At 37.7% G+C, this 13,624-nt stretch overlaps 1 protein-coding gene across 5 annotated transcripts in view; it reads right to left on the reverse strand.

Annotated features, from left to right (window-relative positions):
• Window positions 1-13,624, reverse strand: part of ZNF143 (zinc finger protein 143) — a 38,180-nt gene that overhangs the window by 21,485 nt on the left and 3,071 nt on the right. For 2 of the 5 annotated variants that reach the window (XM_069016768.1, XM_069016765.1), the window contains exons 2-6: window positions 4,433-4,563; window positions 3,555-3,647; window positions 3,016-3,099; window positions 2,709-2,789; window positions 1,584-1,780 (exon numbers count right to left, since the gene is read on the reverse strand). In XM_069016768.1, the coding sequence (XP_068872869.1) occupies window positions 1,584-1,780; window positions 2,709-2,789; window positions 3,016-3,099; window positions 3,555-3,647; window positions 4,433-4,556 (579 nt within the window). In that variant the 5' untranslated portion in view covers window positions 4,557-4,563. Of the gene's footprint in view, window positions 1-1,583; window positions 1,781-2,708; window positions 2,790-3,015; window positions 3,100-3,554; window positions 3,648-4,432; window positions 4,564-7,593; window positions 7,751-8,525; window positions 8,624-13,624 lie in introns of those variants that run through there. The other 3 variants (XM_069016766.1, XM_069016767.1, XM_069016769.1) reach the window with 3 other exon arrangements.

Here is a 13,624-nt window from a genome sequence, read left to right on the forward strand (position 1 = left end):
AATATTCTGCCAACCTCCAAGCAATTTGTGGTTTATGAACTTCCTGAACCAGAAGTCACATGTTTCTACCTAATAGCCATGGACACATTTTTCTTTCATGAATTTATCTAATTACTCCTTGAATCCAAGGACATATTAGTATCCACAATATCCTACAAGCAGTGCTTAACGTTGAGCTGTTTGAAAAAGCCTTCTTCATTCTCCTTGAACCCATCACCTGAGAGTTTCACCTGATGCTTACGAGTTGCCTCACTGTGAAGTGTGCATGGACACGGAGAAGAATCACAAACCCACATTTCTCCTTTTAAGAGAGATCCAGGGTTCTGACCACTAAGCTATTATTTAGTTTTGTACATAAATCAGGTGTAGCACTTGGAAACTCACTTCCACTGACTTTCCCTAAAGGTTCCAGCAGTACCATTCAGAATAAGGTTCTGAGATGAAAGCTTAAGGAAAATAGAATTTTTCCTAAACAAACACACAAGAGCACTACAGAAAACAAATTCACATTACAGAATTAAAAAACACATATTGAGTTAAATAGGATGAAAATGCAAATCTATTTGCATTTCTTCTGTTTCTCCTTCACCTTCTCAAAACAGAAACTTCTCAGAAATTATGATTAATATAGTTGCTGGTTAAGAAGGGCAAAGTTATGGCTGATTTAATCTAAATGAAAAAGGATCTGTGGAATGTGTGAAATCTTATGATTACAGCTCAACTAATGCTGAATTACTTTTTATTTTATGAAATGCTAATGCATAGCATCACAACACAATTTGACTGGTTGCCTTAAAATATCTGAATTCCAACAGACAGAAGCATAATGAAAAGAATAGTGAATGAGCTATTTAATTATCCTAACTGGCCTTCTCCCAAATTTTGACAACTCTCATTGACATGAAGAGGACAGACTTTAAAATTTATTCTGCTCCTTTTCAAGAGCATTACGAGCACTGATGGCAATTATCCAGCAACTGGGACACTGCTTAACTATGGAGTCATGGAAGTTGCATCACCCATTACCATACTTGCATCATGCCTTACAGAAGTCCAGTAAAGCAAACAACATGAATTTTGTGCATCAGACTGCATTTTTACTATTGAAAATATGGATCAAAGAAGGTTTTTTCTGAACTCAGTAATTAATTGTCCTTTCTACACTTCATACTATGTGTTGTCCTTGCTCAGTACACCAGGCCATACTCTTCCCATTCAGGGAAAAAAACGAATCCAGCAATAGTGCCTGAACAAGAATAATTTAACTTTGTCCTTCTTTCCAAACAGTGTCCTTTCAAGAGACTCCTTTGCAATGCTGTAGTATAGAGAAGATTATTATTTAGCTGTCTAAATTCCTTTCTAAATCTGACTCCAGTTCAGTGTTCAATCTTTTCTCCTTTTTATACAGCAGAGCTGCTCATGGCAGTGAAGCACTGTCATGACAATTTGGTGTTCTCTCTTCTGGGAGCCTGAGACTCTCTCAGTTGTAATTTTATTTCTTAGACGACAATTGGCTTGTGCTGCCAGATATATTGTGCTGTACAGTAAAACATGATGGACAGAGAAAATGCCTTGCAGACTACCTTGGCTGCATATTGCTCCAAAGCACTGATGGTGTCTGGGTCGATGGCAGCATCTCCTGTGTGCAGACCTGCCACTGTGCCATCAGCCTGGATGGCTAAAATGGTGTCTGACTGGGGCATCTGCACCGTGTGGTGGATGTAGGCAGTGGTTCCATCCTCCAGCTGCACAGCTTGCAGTGCACTCTGGTCATAACTGTCTGAGGAATGATATTGCACAGTGTTAGGATTCTGAAAGGAGCAGCAGTGTGCTACACGAGAAACTACTGCTCTCCAGGAAGTGTCTCCTGAAATCATACATACATATGAAATACATGAGAAATATAACCACTTAAAATAATACTATGAATAACACAGGAATTTGTTTTCAAGACAACACCTCCCATACTTTTATTTCTACACTTATAAAAGTACAAAAAAATTTATATGGATCTAGCTTTATACACAAAGGAAATCAGGAACACAAATATGCTTTCCATTTCAAATCCACTCATAATAAAATGAAAATAATATAAGAAATCTACTGATATCATTACTTCAGATTTTACAATTCATAAATCTCACATTTTAAGAAGAGAATCATGCAAATATGCAAAAGAAACACTAAATATAAAAAGACTTTTAACAAAAAAATTCTAGATTACATTCTTTCCTCTTACTATTGTCAGTTGTAAAATGTAATTGTCACACTAGTTTAAACAGAGTTAAAATACATACTTGATCACTTTTTCTAGAGAAGTGGTACTATTTCCAAGACTAGTGTAATCATCTTCTGCAGAAACATAAGTTACCATTTGGGAGAAATACAACTGCATTCTTGACTGTCAGCTGTCACATTTTCTGCCCTACTACCTAAAGGTATATACTCACTTTAATGGGATCCTGGGCTAAAAAAACAGTGAAATGCACTGGGTTTGATTACACTTAAAACTGTTACGTGAGGCCCAAGTAAGAAACGGAACCAGTCTCATTTCAATAATTTTCAGATTTCACAAAGTTAAAGCAAGAAGTAATCCACACTGGGAATCTCACTAAGAAAGATGATAGTTTTCAGAGAGTATCCTATTTTACACTTCTGAAGTTCTGTTGAACACTGATGTAATAAATCCCACTTGACAAAACAGTTACCTTTTGAGGTGTGATGAATAAATGCTGTAGTTCCATCTTCCAGCTGAACCGCTTGTCCATCTTCCAGACGCAGGCTGTCCCCTGCTCAGGAGGAAGAATTACAGCACTTCAGCAAGAGTTCAAAGAGCCCATGAGATGGAAAGATTCAATACTAAACACATTAGATTACAAAATACCTAAGATCTCTTCATAACTATTTCCACTAAAATAAGAAATCAAGCTATTATCATGACTGTTAATTACTTAATATCGATACTTATCAGTAATACATTATTTTATAAAACATTTCTTGTATTATTGCACTCACTGCTTTTAGTCATAGGTACATGTTGAACATAAGCAGCAGAACCATCCTCTAATTGAATCACTTGGCCATCCATCAGTTTACCATCTGAAATATACAGAATATTTTTAAGAATTCTAATTCTGTAACACATCAGAGTTTTAACACACAGTTGATACTTTGTTGATTAACATATAAATGAAATATCAACAAGAAATAATGTTTGGTAAATAGAAAGCACGGTGTGACTGTACAGAGCTTTTAAAATTATGGGATTAAAAAACCAGAAAAGGTCTGCTGCCCTATCTGTTAGGCAGAACATTGGTATCTGGGTTGGAACCATAAAGATCACTTTCACTTTACTTAAGTTCTGAATTTCATTTTTGCATCTTATTAGTAGCAAAAAAAAACCAAAAAAAAAAGTTATAGTATTACTGTAATTTCCAAATGGAATTAGAATTTCAGAAATATTGTACAGATTTTGCCTGACTTTACAACGCAAAGAGAGGGTTAGAAAGGGGAATACCACTTCAGTAGCCATCAGTTTGCAGTCCTTTGCCCACCTTTAGAGTTGTGCTGTATGTAAGCAGTGGAGCCATCAGCCAGGGTAACTGCTTGCAAACTTACACCTTCCATGTTTTCCAAATTGTCACCATCTATCAGGGAAAAAAGTTCACCTTCACTATAACCAGCATGAAACCCTAGAAATCTCAACCTAAACACCTCCATAAATTATTACATCCCCTCAAAGCATATTGGTTTGATAAATAATAAGAGCAAGTAGCTCTTACTTGCTTTCTGGTTTTTGAGCCTGGGACATATACTAGAGTCATATGTTCAAGATTTTGCTCTGTAAACATGACAGCTACAATGTTAGTTTCCTTAACTAAAAAAAATACGTCACTGAATAAATAACTACAAAGCTGAGGTTTTAGGAGAACTATGAATTAAATCATCAGAGCCAACAGTGAAATAATGACACACACTTGTATTGATAAATTTGTTTTATACAACATTACCTGTTGTTAATACACACAAAACTATTTAAATTAAAATGCAGATTTAGGAAAGAGTTTGTAATCATGTAAAATCTAACAAAGCTTTCAGGAAACACAGTTTAAGCCAATTTCAATTCATTAATTTATTTTTAAACTCAATTTGTTTAATACATACTTAGATATAACCTGAATTTACAAAGTATAAAATGGTAAGACTATACAGAGATTAAAGTCAGATTTTATATTTCATATATTTTTGGCACATTTACACTTCTATTATCTTAATTAAAAGATAATTTCCATCCAGAATTAAATCAGTGAATTTAATCAATCTCAGTTAACTGTTTTCTGTTGGACTTTTAATTCAGAATACATGACATGAATTTTAGTGTTTTATCTGAGTTTCAAAGAGAAAAGACATAATAACATAGAGGTATTTTAACCTGAAGGTTCACCTTGCACAGCTACAGCTTCTGTTAGACACAGAGTCACATGCTGGGCCTCCATTCCTCCTCCAGAAAATTCCGTCATTCCCTGAGAGTCTCGATTTATCTGAGCTAATAACATCGTCTACCTAGAAAGAAAGTATTCAAAAACCAGAAAATTGAAATACACACCCAGAACTAGGTAATCCCAGTTTAATGCGATTTTTATACAGCTGCTAAAAATATTTCATGTTACGTTTTGCATAGAATGGATGCAAAGAATGATTGACTTATCTGGAAAATACTTTAAAGGAATAAAGTTATCTGAAATAAGTATTACTACCTCAATTAACTCAGATGTTAGCAACTTCAGGTAGCAGTTACTAAATTAAAGTGCATCAACCACATTTAAATTTCAGTTAAATATAAATTATTTAACCAATATACAAAGAATAATGGTGGTAGTGACAGTATAGGTATCACTCATGACAACACTCATGACAACAGCAGGGCTTTCTCTGTATAAATTAAAGATCTCTCCAGTGCCAGTAAGAGATTTAAAAACAATGACACACTGGGAAAGTCTAACTGAACAATTCAATTATTTCCCTAGATTTTCCAGAGAGGTTTCTGTTTAAACAAAAAACCAACCAACCAACCAAAACAATCTGTCCTTTAAAATAATGAAGTATCCTATTATAAAATTTGTTAATTAGACAAGAGGACAGTGATTAGGGAGTGACTGCTGTATCTCACAGAACGAGATAGAGCCACCCCTCTGGATACTCACATTTTTACCCAGGCATGTTTTAATACGGGAGATCACATCACATCACAGCCTTTAATCCTAATGTTTAATCCTAATGTTGTTCTGTGGCCTGCTGGTTTATAATTCAAGGCTGAGAAGAATAATCATGGGGGTTTAATTTACTTATGGTTACCTTTATAAATACATTTAACTCTTTTTACCTTTACAATCCAGAAATCTGCTCTCGAATAAGCAATTTATCAACAGCCTCAAAGACCACTGAGAAAATTGTGCTTCTGTCAAAACTAAGGAATAGGAGCACAAAATTAGACCATGTAGCTACTCCAGTGTGCCTACAGTATTTAAAAAGTTTGCCAGCGTAATTTAGTAGTTGAAAATTACACCCAAGCAGTATTTTCCAAATACATCCAAGTATATAGCGAGCCAGACTATTTCCTAGAGCTGCAGGCTAAGTTTCTTATTTCCAGTTAGTATATAAAGGAAAGGGAAAGAAAGGGTACCTTTGGGAAGATTAAGACTTTTCATATGTTACACTGAAAATCATACAAGGAAAAAACATTACTAATAATCAGTGCATAATTCTGTAAGAAATATGGCTTCCAAGATTAAAATCCTCCATAATTTCTATCTGGAACTTTAAGAAGATTAAAATACTGGCTTGCAATAAGGAATGTGAACCTTGAACAACTTTGGCATCAAAAAGAAGATACAATTAAGATGGAACCCAAAATGTAATTCAAAATGGGTGTGAGGGATTTTTTTAACATCCAAGAAAAGATGGGTAATTCTTCCCAACATCCTTTTCAGGAAAATAAGCTTTTACAGAAAATGAGGCCCCTAAAAGAGATGTGACACACAAGAAAAAGAGAGGCCATCCAGACTAAATTGCATTTATATAGATGTTTCTGAAGAAAATAAAATAGGAAAGTGTTTTGGATACTATAATCTAAGAGACAAGGAAATGTATGAGGATATAAAAGATCCTGAGCTCAATGTCTTCCTCTGCCATGTCCATGATTGTGAGTTTGGTAAAGTAACTTCTTTTCCTACTACTCATCTATCATCCCCCCATGCATAGGCAGAAAACTATTACTTAGGAAGCACTTTGCTCACAAACCAAAAATCAACATGCTGTAGCTACAGAGTCAGCCTAAGCAGGCACGGAAGCAAAGCAGCCCAGTATCCAGTTACTATGAAGCAAATAAGATCAGAAAACTGTTGCAGTTTTAAAAAAACAAACTAGCAGCAAAAGGAGTTTCATCCGGACCAGTTTGCAAGGGCTGCTTTTCCGGAGACACTGCCAGCTTGTAGCAAGTTACATAGTTCTGGTATTATATGCTAGTGGTACCCAGGGGCTGGCTGTCCTCTGAACTGCTAACAGAGGTCTCTGTTGCCAGCATTTTCCATGCACTCAGTTTTTAGGACACCTCATGGAAGCAGGCTGCAAAACAGCTACACCATTTCACACAGCAGAGAAGAAAGGCTTCACAACCACTGGTGTTGACTAGAACTATAGAGTGAAACAATTCCAGCAGACTCTGCACCTCAAAGGCCTTTCAGCTCCCGTCTACTTGTTTAAGAGAATATTCCCTTTCTTAGACAAAGTATCTTTTAAGAATCCCTAGCACCCTTAATATCATCTGCCTTCCTCCAGAACTCATGGCTCTTCTCTCACCTCTGGGCAGCAGTGAGAATGCAGCCAGCGCAGGCAGCTGCAGAGTTCTGACAGTCTGAGCAGAACTAATTGCTTCAAGGGTGAGTAGCTACTTCGGAAGAAATCCAATGCCAGATAAATTAAAGGGTGAAGGAGTAATAGTATTTGTTTAAATTGTTTCACAGTGTTTGTTACTGTAGCATGGCTGACTATCAACTCACACACTGAAAAAGAACCAAAGGGAACTGCTGCACACAGAACAACACTTACGACTTTCCTCTGTTCCAGAGGATCTGGACAATCATACAGTCTCACACAAGAGCTCAGCAGCAATGCACTCTGTGTTTCTCCCAATTCTAGCTCCTTTCAATGGTCACTTCCAATATACCCTTTTCTCAATCCTCTGTCCTTCCACTAAGTTCCTTATCCCCAGCTCCATCCCTTTCCCATGAAGTACCAAGTTTCTTCTTCAGTCCTATCATGGTACCACACTTCTAGGACATGCCTCTTCCCAAATATAATCCCATCCTTCTTGTCAGAATAATCCAAAATACTTCCACGCCCACGCCAACTCCTTCTGCAACAAGTCCCCAAGTCTTCTCTTGCTGCTGGTCCATGCCACCCTCATACCACTCTCTATCCCCTTCCTGCCTCTGTGTCAACAGTTCATGTTCAGGCCCACCTTGGAAGTACATCCCCCACAAGAGGCTGGAGCACTGGGATGCTCCCAAACACCACCCCCCAGCTTTCACTCACTCTTCAGGGACACAGCAGCTTTGCTCTGTCACTCTGCTGTGCAGGGAGGAGAACCCTCAGCCAAAAGTGGATGTGCTGCTCCCTTCCAGGCTCTCCTCTTTCTCCCCAGTGGAGAACACCGACTAGCCAGACAGAGCTGGAAAGATGTAGAGTTGGCCTGTGTTGCACAGAAAAGAGTCAATCTATCAGAGATAATGATGCTACAGTGTTACTTGGTAAGAGCAGTCAAATACAGGAACAAGTTGCCAAAACAGGGTATGGACTTTCCAGCCTTGCAGAGGTTCAAAGCTACTTGACACAGTCCTGGGCCATCTGGGCAAATGAGACCTGCCTTGATCAGAGCTGAACCACGTAACTTCTGAAAGTCCTTCCAACTTCAGCTGCTCTCTGATAATCATTTCAATAATGCATACATACACAACAGCATCACCTTGCCGTTGGTAGATCGTCCACCCTCCAAATCTACTCTCCTAATATTTTTTAATTTGCTTTGCTTTTTCAAAACCAGTTGGCTTTCATCAAACTCAAATCTCTTCCCTTGCCTCCACTTTAATCACTCTCTTCTGCTTTCTCCTCAGCTTCCACCAAATTTGTCTCCGTTGTTTTTCTAATCTGAATTTCACAAACTTCTTTCCCTAATCCACCTCAATTCTTTTATTCCTTTGCATCTGCATCACTAAGCTTTTTTCTTTTACATCTCCTGTCTGCCAGGAGTTCTGTCAGTAAAAATCTGGGAAAGATTTCCTTTACCCACTTCAAATATTGCAGCTCATTAGTTAAAAGCAGCTGAAAGTATCCATTTTTAGAAAAAGACAGAAACGCTGTGGTGGGGCCTGCGCAGCAGCTCGACAAGATTGACACATGGATTCTGCTTAATCTCAAGAGCTGTCTTACAGAAAAGACAAGTACAGGCTCAGTCAGGAAGTACTCACTGAAGTGCAAACTTGAGACTTGACTTTGTGAACTCTTGCAAATCTTCACAGATCATACGCAAGTTGCAACTGTCAATTTTCAGCACGTCAGTGATGATATTTGAGAAGACTTTCACAAGGACAGTAACGTATCTTGCATTCCTAAAATGATTAGTCACCAAAACATGTCTATGGTATCCATGCAGAGAAAATATTACCATTCTTTGAGATGGTTAAAACACTTCTCACAAAAAATCAGCCTGAGGCAAAAAAATTCGACTGAAAATCTCTGAACTGAAAGGAGTGTCTGACAACAGGCAGTCACCCCCGTCTAACACTGACACCTTAAACAGCCATCCAGTAGGGTACAGAGGTGCAAGCTTCTATTAAAAACACCAAAACAAACCACCACCCCCTGCAAATTACCTGAACAGAAAAAACTACCCTCGGGCACACATTAAGTTCTCAACACTTGGAAACCAAAGGCATATGAGGGGGGAGATGGCGGTTAAAAATAAAAGATTTTTCACGAAGACTTCATCAAGTTGCCTATCTAGAGAGCACTTCCTGTACTTTTCCCTCTACTAACACTCAAACAAATAGGATCTTCTGGGTGCTATCACTTGTTTTGGAGAAAAGATGCAATGTTAGAAGAAAGGTTTTTATATAAACCCAATCTAGCAACTGGAAACAGGAATTTCCACTAAAAACGATGAATCAAGCAACTAAGAAACAGCAGGTGGGATTGAGGCAGCTGAAAAGCAAGGGAAGAGCTGGCAGAGAGCATGGCTGCCGTGGAGCAGAAAGGGGCTTGGGGCACTTGGGAACTCCAGCAGCTGAGAGGACAGCATGAGGAGAGCCCAGTGTGCCTGGAAAACAGCAGGAATTTGTCATTTAAAGAACGACTGTACCACTGTATTGCTGGACAAAAGAAAAAAATCCTGCAGTGACAGTAGCAGAAATTCCTTAAGAGAGACAAAGATGATGCTTAGATGATTAAGATGGAATAAAGCTTGTAATAGCAGTCATGGAAGAAAACTTAACTATTATAAAATACAAACTTTGAATGTGCAGAAAAAACTGGGAAAGAATGACGGGAAAAAAGCTACTCCAGACATTCAGCAATGTTTTGATTCTTCACTCCCCTCATGCAGACAGCACTGAGAAGTTTGAAATAATATGCATTTATTTCATTTGAAAGGAAACATCACTTTTATTTTTAATACACTTCTAAATAATGTACAAAACCATTGTAATTTTATAAAACTTATAAAAATGGCAAATAAGAATCAATCAAGAAGGGTAAGATGGCAAATAACACATAGCCTCACAATAGTGAAACTTTCATTAAGGAATTTTAGAAAACTGTAGTCCCATGTTTGACAAAGGTGGATCCCAAAATCAATTCAAGTATGTCCACACAGTAACATAATTAAGTTTTTTCTGAATTAAATGCTGGCTACCTTAGGGTCCTTAACAACTGATATGATTGCAAATACCAGTAATTTCACAAAATTAGTCTGAGTAATAAATGTGTGAAAAATCAAAGCTAATACCTACAATTAACAATCTGGTTAAATACATTTCAATTGGTAATTCATATGCATTACAGCCTTCTGAGTATCAGTGCAAAAAAACCTCTGGAAAACTGACTATTCCACGCAAAGTTTTTTCAGACAACCCAAGAGGACTTCTAGCACTTTTCCCCCCCCACTAATTACATGAAGTCATTTGTCACCTGTAAGCTCAGAAACACAACACAGGAGAACTAAGACCTTTTACAATCTTCTGCTCCCCTACATAGCTGCACAATAATCTTTTCCAGTATTACTGCAGAAACCTGTAGCAGGGTCAGAAATTAAATCTGGATCCTGTGGGTGCTTTGATCAAACACTTCAGTAGACGTGGATCTCCTTCTTCATCAACAGCCCTTACCTTTTCCAGGACTTTACTGCACTGAAAAATTGGGGTTTGTGCTGTTGTCAGTCAGACTGACTTTCAGTAAATAAGTGTAACAACTACTTCATGTTGGGCACTTCTTACGTGCTTTCTCACATAATCTCTGCCAAGTTCTTTTACTGTATTTTCTCGAGTCTCTTGTAAACACAAAACATAATTAAACAGCAATTTCCACCACATTAATTATCCACAGTATAAAATGGTAACAAGGCTGAAATACAGAACAAAAAAACCGACCACATAACCTGGTAACAAAATCTGGACTCAGATAAAGGGTTAAGATATGCAATTTAATAGCAAATTACACAATCATTTTCTAATTTTCTACATGGTGAAGAAGTGTTGTGAATGATAAAGCACAGGCTCTAATTCTGGCCCTGGAGAAAAACCAGACCAAGACTGAGAGCACTGTCAACTGCATAAGCACTCTGAAGCAGAGGTTTGTAGTCAAATTCAAGGCTCATTTTTACAGTATTTCAACCTTTCTGTTTCATAACAGATACATCCACATCCTGGTAATAACACACTTCAAGACTAATTTGCTGCCACAGAGTTTGGTATCTCTTCAGAATTGAAAAATAAACGCAAGACCAAATTTATCACTGCCTTAACCACACATCAGACTTCAGTGTGAGCAGTGGGAACCATATTTAGCCTGACAAAATTACTTCATGTTTCAGCAGTCTTTTTCCCCCCAAAGTCATTTCCATAGAGTTTATATTGCAAATCCCATCGTGAATGTTGGAAGTATTGTCAGATGTCAATGCTTGCATTTTACAGATATATATATAAATTTGGATTAACTAGTGCAAATAAAGTATATCTACAAATCCTTACTCTAACTAATGAGATTATGTATATGTGTGTATTTTCACACTGCAGGAATGCTAAGGTTGCTATTATTTTCATTTAAACAGGCAGATCAGAAAGCCACCCACCAACAAGTCCTACACATGTAGAAGACTCAGGCTGACTCCTCATTTGATCCCTCAAATATGACTTCTAACTTCACACCTTTCTTGAATATATTAGAGAAGAAATTACTGGTTAATGAAAGGAGGCCAGAGTAGTTCCATCAGCACATGAGCTGTCAGCAGTGCTGACAGAAGCTAACTAAACTCATGCTGCAGCTCTGGGACAAGCACCTCACAGCAAACACCCAGTTCCATGACCACAGCTGCCCTGGGTGTACTATTCCAGCAGCACAGCTTCCTGAGCCAGAGGTTTGAAACAGATCTGGGAGTCTTCCAACAGAGCCAATTCAAAAAATCCTGCATGGAACCTGACAAACAATTGAGATCCATGCAGGGGTACAGACAACAGGATTCCAAAATGTTTATATTAATAAGGTACAAAAAAGTATATTAATGCAGCTGGCCAATGAGCAAAGCACTAATGACACAGTTAGTAGTAGCAGTAGCACACAGCAGCAGAGGTTTGGCTTGAGGAAGGGCCATCCACATAATCTGTCCCAAACACCAATTCAAGTATGACTGAAACGCCCCTGTGTCATTAGGAATGCACGGAATGAATGGCCTGCAGACCTACTGCAAATGCAAGTGGAACTCACCTACCAAAACAGCCCAGCAAGTTTCTCTCAACTCAGGTGGTATTTCTCATTCAGTTAAGATACATCTCTTCTCTCCTGGCCACACTTGTATTATCAATGCTCAGGCAAACCTTCCTTTCTAAAAAACCTCAAACCCATTTCTTTATTGCAGACTGATTGGTAATACGTTACTTGTGTTTTAATAGTCAAAAAAAGTTAGGGTAACTAATCGTAATGTGCACACTCAGAAAAACAGCTGAACCTATGGCAGGTCAGCTGATTTTCTAAAAAAACTTACATGATTACCAAAGATGAAAAAAGCCCAAACTTGAAATAATTTTAGAGCACATGTCAGTGAGATAAAGCATTTCATTCCAAATGGATTTTCACCCTGGAACTATGAAGGGATAAACGTACTGAAAGCATCTAACAGATCAATCTGTGTGTTCTTAAAACTACTAGCTTTTGTTGGGTTTGTTTTTACCATCAATCACATATATAGCTAAAATATGTATCCAGAAGGCATCCAGGTGATGCATGTCACAACTGTATCTACGTTACTCCTAGAAATGAGCCTATTTACACAAAAAAAAATATTTACATACAGTTAACTTCTGAAGCACTTCATGAGGCTACTTATCCCTGAAATCATAAAACCTCCAGTTATATTGGTGTTTTAAATATAACTGGGAACATCTGGTGATTAAACGAATACTTAAGGGCTAAAAATCTGAAAGAAACTGGGACCTGCTTATTTCTATTCCTGTTTTACTTTCATGTCAAACAGCCTTCTAGCTTTTAAACTGTCAAGCAATCACAAAAGTGTCTTACATCACCAAAACAAATGAATCCTGGCCATGCCCTTCTAAATCCTGCAAACCCACTGAGACTGCCAACAAACAGAGGAATTTTGAGTGGGTTGTTTTGTGTGGCTAGGAGTTAATTAGCAATCTGATAACTACATTACAGATGTATCAGCAATAGCCATGACAGTTAATGGCAGTGCTTTAGCACGGGCTTGTATTTCAGGAACTAAAGGGGCAGCCAGCTGGATTGCCAAAGCCAGATTACAAACATAACTTGAAACACAGTACATCTATAAATACTATAAATAAATAAATCCTAAAAACTCTGTGCAGCATCATGTTAGCTATGTTAGAATATACTTAAAATACAGTCAAACCAACTAACTTGCAAATACAGACCCATCTTCCAATTCTAGAAAAGTCTGTCATCAGAAATTAAGTCCAAGAGCATTAAGCAGGTAACACAGCTTTCTGCTGAAGTGTATACAGAGGGAAACATTCTGCAGTCAGTGAAATACAGACTGAGAGAAGCATTAGGTAGTTTTAAATGTAACTCTGATGTCAACCTTGAAAATTGCAAAACTTGCTGGAACTGTAAATTCCATTGAAAACCAAAAATTTCATTTATTTAACAAGTGTTATTGGTGGAGCAAAGCACAATCCCAATATACAATGAAAAAAAAGCCATGTAACCTAGAAAATTTTAGCAGACTAAGTCACTGGAAGCATTTACTAATTTAGTCCAATTTGGTTTTGAGTAACTGATCAATGATCCCTGGTGCACAGAGGGAGAAGCAAAATCATAT

This window comes from Aphelocoma coerulescens, chromosome 5 (genome assembly GCF_041296385.1).
Source record: "Aphelocoma coerulescens isolate FSJ_1873_10779 chromosome 5, UR_Acoe_1.0, whole genome shotgun sequence".
In the NCBI taxonomy this organism is placed as follows: Eukaryota; Metazoa; Chordata; class Aves; order Passeriformes; family Corvidae; genus Aphelocoma; species Aphelocoma coerulescens.